Here is a 13037-nt window from a genome sequence, read left to right as displayed (position 1 = left end):
GTAGTACTGCAAGACCTTACCCAGAAGCCTTTTGAATGGGCAGATTCTTGTGACATAAAATTTCCTTCTTGGAAAACAATTTTCTTAGTAACTGTTACTTCTGCTGAAAGAAGATCAGAGCATCAAGCTTTCAGCTAAAACCTTCTTACATTTTTCACAAAGGGTATACTTAAGAACAAATGCACTCCGTGGCAACCTTAGGCAAGAAAAAAGTAACATTAACCAGTCCATTCAGTTATCAGTTTTCTTCAGTTTTTCAAACAAAGGCAAATACCTTTTACATCTCATGGATGTTCAAAGACAATTGCATTTCTAGCTCCACAGAACATGTCCATTCAGCTGTTGTCTCCTCCTTATCAAGCTGGTCAGAAAAGGCAGTTTTGAAAATCACTTTAGCTAAATGGATAACAGACTGCATTTTATTAATTTATTCTGAGAAAGGTATAGACTTGCCCTGATCTTCCAAGGCTCATTCCACTATGGCTATGACTACTTCATCCACCTTCTCATCGAGAGCCTTTATTGATGGTGTGTGCTGCAGTCACTTCGTCTAAGACTTGTATCTTTGTTTCATATTATAAGCTAGGTATTGCTTCTTGGAGTAGGGCATCCTTTGACTTGACCATGTGCCGGCACATCCTTCCTTAAGGGCCACCCAGGCTTTCCGTAGCTGGTTACTCTGACCCATTAGTGAAGAGAAATGAAAGGGACAACAACAGATTTAGAAGTTATGTACTTGCATTATCTGTGTTGTCCATTTTCATTCCTCCTCACTTCCCTCCCTTCCATCCCCCAGCCTAGTGCCTTCTGAAGTGCTTGGAAGAATTCGGAACCCATGGGTTCCAGGTTTGAGCCTCCGATACTTTCTCTGTAGTTGTGGTAACCTCTTTCAGTTATAGGGCAGCAAACTTGATGTGGGGAGTTGAGGACGGTATGGTGCATTATGGGTAAGAGGGAGGAGCTTGAGACATTGATCCTAAGTCTTGGAAAGCAGCCAAGTCGGATCAGATATCTGATCCGAGACCCATTGATGAGGAGGAATGAACATGGACAACACAGATACCTAGTTGTGGTAAGCACATAACTTCTAATTTCAGCAGTTCCCACTCCACTACTTAATCTCCCCAGGGAGTTTTCCATGGTCTTGGTAGCTGTCAGGAAACACTCCACTCTTGCTGCCTACAAAGCTGTAGTGGAAAAGGGTTTTCATTTGGCCTGTGTTCCACACTGTTTCTTCTCCATTTATTTATTGGAGAGTTCAATATCTGCTTTGCCTTGACTGTCTTAATGTTATGTTATAATTTATTGGAAGATCTAACTCTGGCCCATTATAGATTGTTAAAACAGTTTTTGAAAGTAATCTGTCATATTCATCTGTTTATGAAAAAGTAATTTCTACTTTGAGGCCTGAACTTTCATGATCAGCTTACTTCTGTTTGTGGTTTGGTGGACAAGAAGTTTTTGTGCTGGAAAATGCTCTTTCATGTAACCATCACATCACTATTTTTCATTTCTGAGCTGCTATATGTAAAGATCTTTACTTGATCTTCAGGACACCAGGTATATCTCTGGAAATATTCCTGTTTCCCCTCTGAAGTCTGGTTTGTGAAATGTTGCGTAGCCAGTGTGTTTATTTCTTATTCTTTCCAGAAGTTGAAAATGAAGTTTCTGAGCAAGGGTAAGCACATCAGCTGCATCCTTGGTATCTGCCTCTGCCAGTAGTTCTTTCTTTTTCATGCCCTTGAACTTTAGAAGGATAAGTGGTTTGATTGCAAAGGTTTTATACTTAGTGAGGGGACATTACCGCCTTGACCAACATTAACAGGACAGTGCACCAGGATACCTCTTCTTTAAGTGCATGCTTCACGAATGTGCCATCAGCAGAAATCTTTACCATGGCTGTTTGTTCAGTAATGCATACCTTGCCAGGTACTGCAGTTTGAACTGTAATTTCACAAGAGTAGCATACTTTGAAGAGATGCCTTCAGGGCATTTTGACCTTACAACTTCGTCCTTCTACCAATTTTAAATTAATAAATTAATATTTGGATACTTTTGACTGTAATCAGATTTATACTACTAACATGAGCCCCTTGTAGCAAGATGCAACAGAGATGAGTATAAACTATATCCGTTTATCTTTTAAAGAAACCGTATTCCAGCCTGCCGTCATTCTTGCCTGGGATTCTTTGGCACTCCTGTAAGTAAATTTCAGGATCTGATGTTATCCATGTCACTATTCCTCACTATTAGGTCGTAGGATCCAACACTGGATCCGAGCTGACAACTTAGATGGATCCTAGGCTGGAGCTCCTCCCACTCCCATAATCCCTTGCTGCCCTCTAACCCCCCCCCCCCATCTCATTTGCCGCTCACTGCTTCAGATGCGATTCCCTTGGCTTGAGTCTTCTGGGAATAAGTGATAGATTTTATACTTTCCTTTTCAGCTTTTCTGTAGAATTTTTGCCTGTGTATCTTCTAGAGTTCTTATTTAGTCTTGCATCTCGTTTCCTGCCTCCCATTTAGTTACTTCTTGTACTTTGACTTGTTAAGACTTTTTGGCTCGATTTATCTTGGTTGAAAACAAAAAAAAAAAAAAAAATTTTTACAGATTTTCTAGTCTAAGCTTTTATTTCCTTTTCTGCTGGTGTGTAGTGTTCTAGTTTTGCATTTTGACTCACTGCTGGTTTCTGGACTTAGGCTTGACTATTTTGGTGTGTGCGTGATTGGATTCAGCGCTCAATTTAGCAGGTCTGACAAGCCCGCAGGTTTCAAAAGGTGCTCCTCGTGCGGTCAGAAGATGCGCATGTCCAACTCGCAGGAGTGCCTGTATTATTTGGGCACCGACCACCTGGAGGTTGAATGCAACATTTGTGCCGCATTCAACCTCAGGGCCTTGGTCGAGCTCCAAAATAATTGCTGAAGGTTTTGGCTCAAGGGGTCCATTGGCCCAGTCTCTGGCCAAGCCGGGTCTCACTGACCACAAGAGGAAGGCTCCTTCTGTCTCGTGTCCTCTTCCTTGAAGTCTAGGTTGTCTGATCCTAGCTCCTCGGGTCAGACTACAGCCTTGGCTCTGTCGAATCCATCAACCTTGGATCCTAGGTCCAATAAATCTATACCCCCAGATCCAAGACCTCCGCTCCAAGGCCTGTGGATCTGAGGTCCCGGCAGTCTACTCCCAGATTCAAGGCCTCTGGATCGAGACCTCCGAATCTGACCAAGACCAAACCTTCCATGGATCCAACCTCCTCTGATCCGAGGCACTCTGTTTCCAAATACTCAGATCCTCTGTTGTCCTCTGATACGAGACGGGTGGATCCAGGATCCATGTCTGAATCCACCACATTGTAATTGAGGACTCTTCTTCGGGTTCTGGCAAGGGGCAACGTTTTACAGCTCCCAGGCAAAGAAGCCGATGATCTGAGAGGCATAGTAGGTCCTTGGCGTCCAGGCATGTGTCCCCAGCCAGGTCTTCTGCCTCTTCCAAGTCTTCCAGGAGCTTGCGTCCCACTGACATGGACAGGATGATGAGGTCCTTCTTTAAAGCTCAGATTATGTTGGGTCTTCTTGCGTATCCATCTGGCTAGGGACCCTTCCCACGCTCCCTACGCTTTCATCTCCTCCGACCCATGTGGTTTCAGACTTCCAGGCCCTGAGATGCAGTGTGGAGGCCACAGGGATGTCTAGAGCCCATTTTGTCTCTACCCCGTCCGAGTCCCTTACTGGTTCTGCTGTCCCTTCCTCAGAGCAGATGGTGTCCTGGGCCAGGAGTCCTTGACTAAGGGTTCCTGTCCTGTCTGTTCGGACTGGTCTTTGCTCCTCTGTGCTTTGGCTCTTGACAGCTTGGGGGCCAGTATTATCCAGGGTCTTGAGGTGGTGGCATGCTCTTTTCCCTCCTTTCAGGTTGTTTTGCCTGCTAGGAATGGAGAGGGGGCATCATCCAGTCCTTCAACCTTTTGGGTAGTAAAGAGGACTTTCTCCTTTGCTAGAGATGCCTCCCGTGCTACCCAGAGTCCTTCCCAGCCCCTGTGATTGGGCCTTATTCATCCTGCTCCTGGTTATCCCTCTCGATTCAGCCTTCAGGCGGAGTTACCCCACTTGGGGTTCCCAGCTCTTCTGAGTCCTCCCCTCAGAGGAGGGTGCCTCAAAAGATATTGTGCAAGAGGAGGCACCTAGACTCCCGTATGGAGTCTCTCACAGAAGATATCGACCTTGATGAGAAGGATGCCCCCCCCCCAAGATCTCCACTCGAAGATGTCTCCTTTGGGGGCATCCTGGAGATCCTCAAATGAAGGGTGGATGGTCTTCCCATCCCCGGTCCTTCAAGGAGTCTGTATTCCTGAAGGCATTCATGATGGGACCGTCTACCACCTGGGTTCCCCCCCCTCATGATGAACTGGTAGATCTTATTGCCAGTAGGGCATAGAAGGAGCCGGATACTGTGGTGCCAGTACCAAAAAGAGCGGATAATTTAATAAGGCCTCCCACAGACAGTTCTGGTCAAAAGGGGTGCCATTCAGAGCTGTAGTGGTAGCTGCTGCTACTAAAAAGGAGTTGGAGCAGAGTATACCTGTCCAATCCCCAACTGAGAATTTTGGGTGATCGACAGACACACACAGCGGGTCTTCACCTTAGCTACCCTTAATCTGTGGCCACTTAATTACTTGTTGTACTTCACCCTCCTCCAGAGGGATGTCCGAGCTGTTGCCTGCCAAGGACTTGAGCAAAGTGTCCCTTAAGCTGTCTACTCTTGCTTCCCTGTCTAGTTCCTTGATGAGGCTGATTTCCAGTGCTACTGAAGATGCCTCTTGAGCGCCCAGCACAGGCATCTCCATTCGGCGTTTCACTTGGCTGCACCTATGCAAGGTTGCAGAGTCCTTTAAAGAGTCCTTCACCAGTGCCCCTTTGATGGATCAACTCTCTTTGGTGCATCAGTCAAAGAATCACTTCCCCGCAGCAAGCAGGATGGGAAGACCTTGTTGACTGTGGGAATCGCGTTTCTATCCCTCAGTGGTCCTTTTCTAAGATACAATGAGGGACTAGGAAATTATGGTTCCAGAAGTCCCAGTCTTCCTTTCAGGATAAGCAGTCTTCTAGAGGTTGGGGGAGACGGTCCGATGGCAGATGCTGCCCCAGAGGCAGAGGGGGTGCGCAAAATCTGGGCCCCTAGGAAACCCTTCTCTGAGAACCCCTTCCAGCACTCCTGATGCACTGCCCAACTGTCCTGCCCTGGAGGAAGTTGGGGGTCATTTGTCACTGCACCCTTTGGCGTGGGCAAGCATTGGAAGAGATCTCTGGGTGCTAAATATTGTTTCCAGGGGCTATTTCATTCCCTTTTGCCACCCACCCCCCCCCACCAACCAGAGAACACCAATCCGAGTTAGCTAAGCAAGAAGTGCTCCAGCTTCTTCAGAAGAGAGCAATCCAATAGGACCCCAGAACAAAGATAATCCGTAACTTACTCTTGTGTCTTTTTGGTGCCAAAGAAGATGGGGGACTTGCATCCAGTTCTGGACCTAAGTGGGTTAAATTTCTCCATCAAGAAGCCCAGGTTCTGGATAGTCACTGTTCAGTCCATCATTCCTCGTCTGCACAAGGATGACTGGATGTGCTCTGGGGATCTCCAGGATGCATACTATCACATAAAAATATGCAGGCGCTCCAGGAGATGTATCTGCTTTCGCATAGGGTCCGATCATTACCAATTCAGGACCCTGCATTTAGTCTCACCACAGGCCCCCTGGTATTCACCAAGTGCATGGTTGTAGTGGCAGCTCACCTGGGACTGCAGTGATTTTGGGTGTTTTCTTACCTCAACGATTGGCTCCTCACAGCTCCCACCAGGCATCAGCTGGTCTCAGCCACTCAGTACATTCTTCGCCTGTTCAACCAGCTAGGAATCACTGTGAATCTACCCAAGTTGAATCTGATTCCATCCCAAAACTTGGGAGTTCATTGGCATGGAGCTGGACACTGTGTCAGAGATTTCAGCGTTGCCTCTCAGGCTTGTACAGTTAATCAGATCTCATGTTCAGTGCCTACTAGATCCGTCTCTTCTTCAGGTCCAGTTCATTCTTAAGGCCTTAGGCTCCATGGCGGCGGCAATCTGTCTGTTGTCATTAGCTAGGTTTTACATAAGGTTTCTACAGTGGATTCTAGCAGTCCAGTGGTATTCTCTGTTTCATCCAATGACTGCTTCCATCTGCCTCACTCCGATGTGCCAGCATCATCATCTTTGGTGGATTCAGTCTACCAATCTCCTTACAGGAAGACCCTTTTCTTTTCCTCCACCAAGTGCCACTGTGACCACAAATGCTTCCCTGTTGGGGGAGGGGGGCATTGCCAGAGAAAAATGGTCTAAGGTACATGGTCCCCTGCAGAGACCAAACTGCACATAAATGTACTGGAGATGAGAGCAGTTCTTCTCACGTTGCAAGCCTTTCATGACTGCCTCCCTCTGGGTAACATTGCAATGCACATGGACAACATGGCAGTTGTGTGGTAGATCAACAAACAAAGGGGTACACGTTCTTCTCTGCTTTGTCGCAAGGCCATGAGAGTGTGGGAATGGGCAATGTCCTCTGGGCACTTTCTTCTTGGAATGCACATTCCCGGGGAGTCCAACCTGCTAGAGGATAGACTCAGCAGGGCTATCCTGAGTCCTCACGAGTGGTCCCTGAATCCCTCAGTGGCAACAGAGATTTTCCTTCTCTGGGGTCATCCAGGCTGCGATCTGTTTGCTTCCCCTCACAATCACAAATGCAGTCAGTATTTCGTCCTGATCCCCCCAGTCGGGGGGGGGGGATCCCCGAGAGATGCTCTAGTTCACAGTTGGAATCTGGATCCTTTTTTGGCTCCCATTCCAGACATCTTATTCTTGTTTTCTCTTTTTTAGGACGGAGCTAGCTTCTCCACTATTAAGCAGCACTTAGCAGCCATTTCTAATTTCCATACTTGCGAGGAACGTACCTTTTCTTCTGGCCTTTGTAAGGCCTTTTTGAAAGGTGTTTTCCTGCTTAGGCCTCCTATCAAAGATCCTTCTCCTCCTTGGGACCTTCTCTTGCAGAGTCCCTTTGAGCCTGCCGAGACTTGTGATATGAAGTTTCTGTCATGAAAGACTACTTTTCTGGTGGCTATAACATTAGTAAGATGAGTTTCTGAGTTGGAGGCTCTCTCTATTAAGCCTCCATGCATGATTTTTCATAGGGATAGAGTGCCTGTCCAGACTTAACCCCTCCTTCATTCCCAAGGTGGCCACTAAGGCAAATTTGAATAAATCCATTCATTTGCCAGTTTACTTCCCCAACTAGTCCAATAAAGGGGAATATTTACTGTACACACTTGATCTACATAGACGACTAATTTTCTACATGTACTGGACAAGAGCTTTCTCAGATCTGACCAGCTGTTTGTGGTCTTTTCTGTTAACAGTCAGGGTTGGGGGGGGTGTCTAAGATTACTCTATCTCATTGGATTTTCAAATGCATTTCTATGGTTTATTCTTCTAAAGGTTTGTCCTTACCAGGTCCAGTCAGAGCTCATTCCACTAGATCTATGGCTACGTCAGCTGCCTGTCGACATTCTTTAGATGAGATCTGTGGTGGCCACCTGGTCTACTCCTCACAATTTTGTTACTCATTATAAGCTTGGCATAGTTTCCAGGAACAGGGCTTCCTTTGGCTCCGCAGTTCTCTGGCATGTCCTTCCATGAGGCCATCCAGGGTTTTATGGTAGCTGGGGACTCTGACCAAAGAGTGAGGAATAGTGACATGGATAACATCAGATAGAGTTGTGTACTTACCATAACTTAGAATCTGTGTTATTCTACGTCACTATTCATCACTGTCCCTCCCTCCCTCCTTCCCCCCATCCTGTGGGACCTAGAGGAAATGGAGTTGTCCTGTCTGGTGGCTAAGGTCTACCATGGCTGTTTTTCTAGCTCTAGGGCAAACTCGATCTGAGGGATTAGACGGCAACAAGGAGTTATGGGAGTGGGAGGAGCTTAAGTCTAGGATCTGTCTGATAAATTGCCGGCTCGGATCCGATGTCAAATCCTACGACCCAAGAGTGAGGTATAGTGACATGGGATAACACAGGTTCTACATTATGGGAAGTATATACTACTATTTTTTTTTTTTAAATGTATCATGTTGACATTTAGTGTGTTTTTTTCTTGCAGGTGCATTGCCTGTTGCAGCAGACATTAAATGTGGAAATTGTGACGTGCAGTTCTCTGCACAGGGACAGTATGTATGGGACACAAGTGGTATACTGCTTTGAGTAGAGATGATTAAGATTTCTAACAAAAGCTGTTTGATGTATACCATTCTGGAAGTCAGCTGCAAGATTGCGTTGGAATTTGTTTATGATGTTTCTGAGTAAAGCTTTGCAGTTCAGAATCTTTGCTTGAGATTTATTTGAATTTGTTGGTTGTGGTAATGATTAATGGATTCTGATTACAGCCCAGCCAGCTGGAGTACCTGAAATTTTGAAGAAAAGTCTGCACAGTTGCTCTGTGAAAGGAGGAGGGGAAGTGTTCCTAATTGGAAAAAATTTCTTAAAAGGTGCCAAAGTGATTTTCCAGGAAAATATAGCAGGTCAGTGCTAACAAATGTGTTTTATCTCCGTATTCTCTCGTACTGCAGTCTGTTGCTACACAAAAACAGGATTTCAGACCGACTTGTATTGTGCTTGCAAGTACCAGCAGAAATATTAATTCAACTTTTTTTCTTTAATGCTTCATCAGGATTATGTAATGCAACTTAACTTATTACCTCTGGTCTATGAAATGTGACACCTCTATCAACCTTTACAGATCCTTAGATTCCAGAGCATTTTTTTTTAAATTAAGTTAAAATAGAAAATGTCTTGTGAATGGTAAGTACAATTAAAAGTACAAACATGTCCGATGTTGACTTTTCTGTCCTCCTCCTAGCTATTTCCAAAGACCTCAGTGCTAAGCTCTGCCTCCGCAGTGCAGAGTACCTTGCTTTCTCTACAGCTACCCTAGATTTCATTTGCCTCATCCTGGAACAGCAGTTATGTCTTGATCTCTGCTTTGGTATATCCTTTTTGAAGTGTTTTACCTTAGTTCTCTACCATGACTAAATAGTGATAGTGATGTTGGGCAGTGTTGATAGGGTAGACACGTAGCGATTAAGTTGGACTAGATTTAGGTAGAATTTTACTGTTTCTAGGGTTGCAGGCTGTTCTCACCATTTGTAGTAGTAAAGTAAAAAATAGTTTGTAGTAGGTTTTCTTGTTGTAGTGGTGTTTTTGTGTTTACAGTGAATAAGGGTTTAAAAAGTGTGTGGCATATAGCCACAAGCTCCTGTCACAGGACACTTATAATTCATACTATCTCAAGGCTGCTCGTTTTGAACCTGATTGCTCCATTTGGGAGAGCTTTAGCACCAAAGCTGTCAATGAGCAATGGGCTAAGTTAGTCTCAAGGGTCTTCTGCCTTCCAGATATGCTTCTTCCTCCACTCTCGCTAGTAAGTCAGTCAAGATTAATTGGAGTTGGAGGGAGGGTGTTAAGGACCCCACACTTCCTCAAGGGGATTGAAAATGAGCAGCTTCCCCTGCTTCTAACCAGACATATCCAAAGGTCCAAAGCTCTTTGTCGTCTTTGGCTCTGTCTGCACTGGCTTTGGATCCAACTCCTCAGACCCATTCCTTGTCGGTGCAAACTACTGGAAAGTTTTTTTTTTCCTGAAGCTTAGCATTCCTACCTCTTTCCTGCCAAAAGGGCTTCCCTGAGTGGGTTCGCTTCCCCTTTTTGTCCTCATTTCCAGGAGGGTTGTCCCCTTCTCTGCCCTCGATCCAACTTTCTCCAGTTCGGCCCCGGTCCCTGGAGATTTATAGTGGGTAGGTGGGCCTCCAAGTCCTTCTGTGTAGCCTGTTCAGTCAGTCAGGTGCATTAGACCCACTGATTTGGAGCAGCTGATGTGGTTCTTCCTGCAGGCTCAGATGCAACTAGGTCTGATCCCTTTGCCTCTGATTGTCTTGTTTCCTCCCACAGGGCTTTGTGGCTCTGGGCTTTCCAAATCTAGTTGCCATACCACCATTGGAGTTGGGTCTGGCAGTGTCACCAATTCCAGTCCCCAACATCTACATTGACCTTCTCGACTCTGGTCTCTGAGCCAACCCTTCAGAGCTGGGGTTTCCAGGTCAGGTGTTCTCTCTGAGTCTCAGAGTCAGCTCTTTTGGTACCTCAGCACTGCATCTGGCAGGTGAGAGCGACATCAGAGTCTGGCATTTCCTTTCAGTCTTCTGATCCCAGGGGTGCAGATTACAGGTGGCTAGCTTTAGTTTCTACCTTTGATGTAGTAGAAAGGATGTTTTCCAGACCGGAGATGCAGTGGTCAGTGCCAACTGGCATTCTTCCCCCTTCTTTGTCTGTGCCTGTGGACTTGCATCAGCTTGCTCCCACTCCTGTAGGCCTTCAGACCACCCTGCACTCAGAGCCCCCCTGCCTCTTTTACTTCTCCTCCAGACTCCCCCATGTGGGAGGGTCATGGCAAGAGGTGGTGCAAGAGGCAGCACCTGGATTCTGCAGAAGAATCACTCACTTGTGAGGATACTGAACTTAAGGAAGGAGAGGGGTCCCCAAAAAAAAAAAAAAAGCATGAAGATGCCTCTTTTGCTGGTATCTTGGCACTTCTTTGCCATTTTGGGGGTCTAAACAGCTGAATTCCCATCTGCAGAGGAGACTGTATTTTTGGAGGCTATTTGGGCTGTGCCCATCCACGTCCTGGATGGTTCCACTTGCGGACACACTTATTGACTTAATATCATGGAGGTAACCCCATATGGCATAGTCTTTACCTAAAAAACTTAATATTTTGGCCCCTCACAAGTATCGACAATATTGGAGTAAAAGTCCTGCTGTTGATGTCATTGTTGTGCAGCAGCCACCAAGAAGGACATCTGAGAAGAAATTTCATCAGTCCATCCCCTTAACAGTTAGACCAGTTAAAGAAGCATGCTTACACATCAGCCACCTTTACACTGAGGGTGTTAAATTACATGTCTCAGTTGGCAAGACTTCAACAAGACATTGTGTCTGAAGTGTCGAGTAGTTGAGGCACAGCAGGCTCCAGAGTGTCAAAAAACTTTGGCGATGCAATTTTCTGTGTTCCAGTCTGTTTCCAGCTTGTCAGTGTGCCTGCTTTCCAACTCAACCAATGGCACATCCTGAGCTGCTGGCACCGGAATTGCCATGTATTGCAACTTTGCAGACTGCTTTAAGGTATCCTTTATTAATGCATCTTTCGATGGCTCCCCACTTTTGTGGCAGAGATTAAAGACAGATCGACCAGGAGCAAACAAGACAGGAAGACACTGCCTGCCATTTGAGTGCATTTTGCCACAACCCAGTGGACCTTCTCCAGGGACCCGAAGCTTCTTTAAAAAAGTGCAGCAGTCTTTTCAGGATGCTTCTGCTGAGAGTTCCCCTTGCAGCTGGGTGGGTGACTAGAATGGACACTGACCGTGCAGCATAGGTAGACCTCAGAAGCAGGGCTTCCATGGATCCTTTTCTGGGAGGTCCTTTCAGCATTCTTGGAAGGTTACCCAATTGTCCTGCTCTGGAGCCAGTTGGGGGTTGCTTGGCTTTACACTTGGAAGCTTCGTAGGCCATCACCTCAGATGTATGGATGTTGAGAGTCGTTTCCAGAGCTTACTTGATTCCATTTTTTTATTTCCACCAAAAGAAAGTGCCAAACACCTTCTGTATGTGCTATCTTGTCAGACAATGCCCTGTCAGACAAGGAATGCATCTATCGGGATTCAAAAGCTGTTGACTAATCACGTTATCCAAGAGGTCCTACCAAACCAATGAGGATCCAGGGTCAGTTCAAGGTTTTTTCTTGATTCCAAAGAAAAACAAGGACCTATTACTAATTTTGGATTTAAGCATATTAAGTCATTTTGTAAAACAGACCACTTTACTGGATAGTCACTGTGTAGTCCATTCTACCTCTTTTGAGGAGGGACTACTGGATGTGCTCGACTGATCTCTGGGACACCTACCATCATATAAAGATAGTGAGGTGGCCCTGGAGATATCTGCACTTCTAGCTGAGAGCCAGTCATTACAGCTCAGGTTGCTGTCCTTTGGTCTCACCACTGACCCCCAGGTTTTTATCAAGTGCATGGCAGTGGTTGCAGCCTGGATGAAGCTGCAAGGTTTCCAGGTCTTTCCTTCCCTGGACAATTGGTTTCTCACCTGCTCTATGAGAACATTATTCAGGGACAGGGATTCCTTGCTTCAGTTGCGGCTCTTCTTAGGAATTATTGTCAGCAAGTCCAGCCTTCAGCCATTTCTGATGTTGGAGTTCATAGGCTGCCAGTTAAACACAGTGTCTCAGATTGCAAGACTTCCAGTGCACAGACTTGACTGCTCTTCATAGTCAGGGTAGTTTCATACTGTCTCAAAGAAAACCTCTTGCCTCCCTGGTTCTGAGGCTTCTAGGCCACATGACTGCAACAGTTTGCTTAGTCCCACTGGCGAGGTATTGTATGAGGATACTGCAGTGAATATTAGTGACTCAGTGGTCTTACTTAACCCATTCCCCGGGTTTTCCCATCATTTTGACGGGTGTTTCAAAGTTATATCAGGTGGTGGTTGGAGTCTTCTTAGGTGTGTGTCGGGAGACCATTTTTTGTTCTTTTCCCACAGAGCATGTTCATGATGGACACCTCCCTTCTCGAGGTGGGGGAAGCATTTTAAATGGAGGACCATCCAAGAGACTTTGTCTATGCTTGAGGCCAGTCTTCATTATCAATGTCTTTGAGATGAGAGCAGTCAGCCTTGCTTTGGCTGCTTTTCAAGACTTCCTCCCCAAGGGTGGTGTTTCACTGCAAATGGCCAATGTCTGTGGATTGGTATGTTGAACAAGTGGGGGAACCCGCTCCTACCCTCTAGGTCAGGTGGCTATGAGAGTTTAGCAGTGGGCAACTTCATCTCAGTGGATTCTGGTAGCAATGCAGATCCCTGGGAAAATCCAACATTTTAGTGGACAGTATGAGCAG

General features: G+C 46.0%; 1 protein-coding gene across 4 annotated transcripts in view; it reads left to right on the top strand.

Annotated features, from left to right (window-relative positions):
• NFAT5 (nuclear factor of activated T cells 5) overlaps positions 1–13037 on the top strand; it is a 1437387-nt gene that overhangs the window by 937910 nt on the left and 486440 nt on the right. For all 4 annotated transcript variants that reach the window (XM_044081909.1, XM_044081907.1, XM_044081910.1 and 1 more), the window contains one exon: positions 8463–8597. In XM_044081909.1, the coding sequence (XP_043937844.1) occupies positions 8463–8597 (135 nt within the window). The remainder of the gene's footprint in view (positions 1–8462; positions 8598–13037) is intronic.

Source organism: Protopterus annectens, chromosome 8.part1, assembly GCF_019279795.1.
Source record: "Protopterus annectens isolate FY-2018-M chromosome 8.part1, PAN1.0, whole genome shotgun sequence".
In the NCBI taxonomy this organism is placed as follows: Eukaryota; Metazoa; Chordata; order Ceratodontiformes; family Protopteridae; genus Protopterus; species Protopterus annectens.
The sequence above is the reverse complement of the archived record's forward strand: the minus strand, read 5'-3'. Positions and strand labels throughout refer to the sequence as shown.